The sequence below is a fragment of the Morone saxatilis genome, unplaced genomic scaffold, assembly GCF_004916995.1.
Source record: "Morone saxatilis isolate NCDOM2014 unplaced genomic scaffold, NCSU_SB_2.0 Contig8, whole genome shotgun sequence".
NCBI classification, from domain to species: Eukaryota; Metazoa; Chordata; class Actinopteri; family Moronidae; genus Morone; species Morone saxatilis.
In genome coordinates, this window is record NW_023340257.1 from 3716311 (window position 1) to 3719584 (window position 3274).

General features: G+C 44.6%; 1 protein-coding gene across 1 annotated transcript; it reads right to left on the minus strand.

The window, feature by feature from the left end:
• Positions 1-871: 871 nt before the first annotated feature.
• LOC118341952 (galanin receptor type 1-like) lies at positions 872-3011 on the minus strand. Its single transcript, XM_035680375.1, has 3 exons — positions 2151-3011; positions 1074-1139; positions 872-916 (listed from the first exon to the last, which is right to left on the minus strand). The coding sequence occupies exons 1-3, from the start codon at positions 2847-2849 to the stop codon at positions 872-874; spliced, it is 810 nt and encodes a 269-aa protein (XP_035536268.1). The 5' UTR covers positions 2850-3011.
• Between the last annotated feature and the right edge of the window lie 263 nt (positions 3012-3274).

The following is a 3274-nucleotide window of genomic DNA, read 5'->3' on the forward strand; positions in this document are numbered from 1 at the left end:
TGAATTTAATTGAATTACTATGTGTATTTCTATCTATCTGCATTTTTAAAAAGGTTAAAAAAATACAATACAATAAACTAAATAAATCAACAGATATGTTCCACAACAAACAAATATTTATTAAATAAATAATAATAATGATTATTATTTAATTTGGCACCAAATTACGTTTCAGAGCACAGAAGATGGAGCTGCGACATTTCAACAACAGAAGAAGATGATACAGGAAACAGACTTACTGTCACTCTCTCAGGAAACTGATTCAAAACAGCAATAAAAGTTTTAATCATCATCATTATCATCATCATCATGATTGATGTTCTTCATCGTCAGTGCTGACAGCTGCCAGCTGGATGGCTGTGAAGGGCGGGGATGTTTCCTGTCAGCTGCAGCTGTTTTATCAATAACTCTATCATTCTGATTAATCAGCAGGATAATAAAGCCCACTGCCGGTCTACACCTTCATCATCAGTATCATCATCTGCTTCAGAACATGTTTTTAGTGGAGGAGAAATGTACAGCCCTCATTCTGTATAAAGTTTATCTCAAGGGTAAATGTTTATACGTTTATAATGTATGTATGTTTAATATATAACAAAGATATGGTAAAAACATCATATTGTGATTATTGTGACAGACTTTATTATTTCTTTAATCTACAGATCTACATTTGCTGCTTCTACTCTGAAACCCCTCAGACATCCGAACTGATACAGATCTGTGATTCTTACTATTTATCTAACATCTGAACTTTAGGACACTGTAACACTCTAACTGTCTCTACAATGGTCCCACAGGTTATGTGGTCAGACACAAACTGATCTTTTTGAATTTTTATTTTTCTGATTAGTAAAATATTGATATGTGGATGCTAAAGACTGACACTGTCCCGGTGCTCTGAGCTGACCAGAGTCACCTAATAGGAGAAAGAGAGTTGCAAACCAGAAAATATTCATTTTAATAATTTTTTATCATATTTTATGGAGAAAACTGTCGTGTTCAGGAAGCTGTTTCACTTCAAACAGGGATGACGAGGAGGAAGAGGATAAAGAGGAGGAAGAGGAGGACTGTACCTTTCTTTTGGAGCGCTCAGACTTCTTGGACATGTTCTTCATTTTTTTATGAAGATGAAATAAAACCTGGAAGGAAAAACAAACAGTGTGAATACGAACAGTAACAGTCGGACTGTGGCGGTTGTGTGTTTGTGACAAAAAGCGTCACAGGGGTCACAGAGGTCACATGGGTCACAGGGGTCATAAGGGTCACAGGGGTCACAGAGGTCACACAGACTGAACTCTATTTAGACTGAAGCACGTAATGTAGAACCAAAGTGCTAGTTTGGCCCGGACGCCGTTAGCAACTTGTGCTGAGGTTAGCAAAACAAGCTCCTCATCACCAGAACCTCGGAGCTAGCAGCGACACACTGAAAGCCTTCCTTAGTGCCAACATTCGAGCTTACCTCAACATTTCTGTCAGAAGGTGAGAGGAAGAGAAAGATACAGACACATTTACTAAGTTACTAAAGTTCATTACCAGTACCGACTATTAGGCTTCATATCACAAACATATGGCCTATTAATTCTGCTGTAATGTAGTTTCCATGACAACCACAGTAAAAATCAACATGGGAAGGAAAATGAAGCATCAGTCTCATTTCATGTGGCAGATGTTCTAATAAAGACATTCCCAGGTAACCCTGGTGTCCACACTTTTTATCATCACGCTCAACAACAGTAATGAAATAAAAAAGAGTTTTTATGGATCTTTGTTCCTCTTTAAATGTTAAATGATGCACTGTAGACCAGCTCTGGGAAACTAGAAAGGCACCTGTAATTACTGAGCACTAATTTATTAATAAAGAGCCAACTTTGGTCCTCCATAGGAGAGAAACAGCTAAAAAATAAATGGACTGTTTGTCTTCATCAGATGTTTTAAAAGTGAAAAAGAAAATTGTTAAACAAAAACTCTCTTTTATTTTGAAAGTCCACCCCGGTGTTGTCTGGGCTGCTGTCCGCGTGCGCTGCGAAGGTTTTTACGCACGGTCTTTACAACCATCAGGACTTTGTGCGCGCCCTTTGGCCCCTGCGCTGTGTTATTAATGAGCGTTTTACAGCCAGTCAAACATTAAATGAGCTGTTTTTTGAACTGACCCTGGTGTAACAGCAGCTGATGAGCAGCAGCGGCAGCAGGAACCCGATCAGCAGGACTGTCACCCTGTACGACCTTCTGGACGCTCCGGACCACTGCTCCCAGCAGAAGGTGCTGTTGGGGGCGCTGGGGTGGCTGGTGAGAACCTGGTGCTGGGCCACCGGCACCGAGCACAGCAGAGACAGCATCCAGATGACGCACACCCCGGCCAGCGCATTCCGGCGGCTCCGGACGCACGGAGACTTCCCGGAGCGCACCACGGCAATGTAGCGGTCTGCGGACATGGCGACCAGCGTGAAGATGCTGACCAGCATGCTGGCGCTGGAGAAGAAGTGTCCGAACTTACATAGGAAGCCTCCGAACACCCACTCCGGCAGAGAGTAGATGGTGGCGTGGAACGGGACGCAGAAGAGGAGGAAGAGGAGGTCCGCCACGCTCAGGTTCAGGATGAAGATGTTGGTCGGGCTGCTGGAGCGCGTCCTTCCTCCTCTCCCACCGCCGCCCCCTGCCCCGCTGTACCTCACCCTCCCGATCACCACCATCACTAGAGAGTTCCCCACCACCCCCACCACGAAGATCAGCCCGAACACCACCGGCACGACCACCGACTCTGGCCCGGCTCCAGACCCGTCCTCCGCCTCGGAGCGGTTGAACCCTGGGAGCGCAGCCCAGCCAGAGGACTCGTTTCCCATCAGCAGCATATTGAAGCTCCGCGGGGGGAGCCGGACTGTTAGAGCACAGACAGCAGCTCCATGATCCGGATCACACACGACCAGCAGCAGAGTCCACAGACTGCTGGAGACACGGCAAGTTACCGGGAATATGCTGTCGTCGGGTTTCACAATAAAAGCACATTAATGATAGTTAGGAATAATCAGGGGCGGATCTAGTGGGGGCCCCCCACCAACCCAGTCCACCAACCCAGCAGCGGTTAGCTGAGTATATTCTATAGTATGTACTATAAAATCCGGATTCACCAAAATCAGCCATAAAGTAGTTTTTTTGTACGTTGGTGGAAAACTCCACGATATTCTGGTTTACAGTTACTGCAGATACTACAGTACAATACTACAGTACAATACTACAGTACAAATACTACAGTACAATACTACAGTACAAATACTAC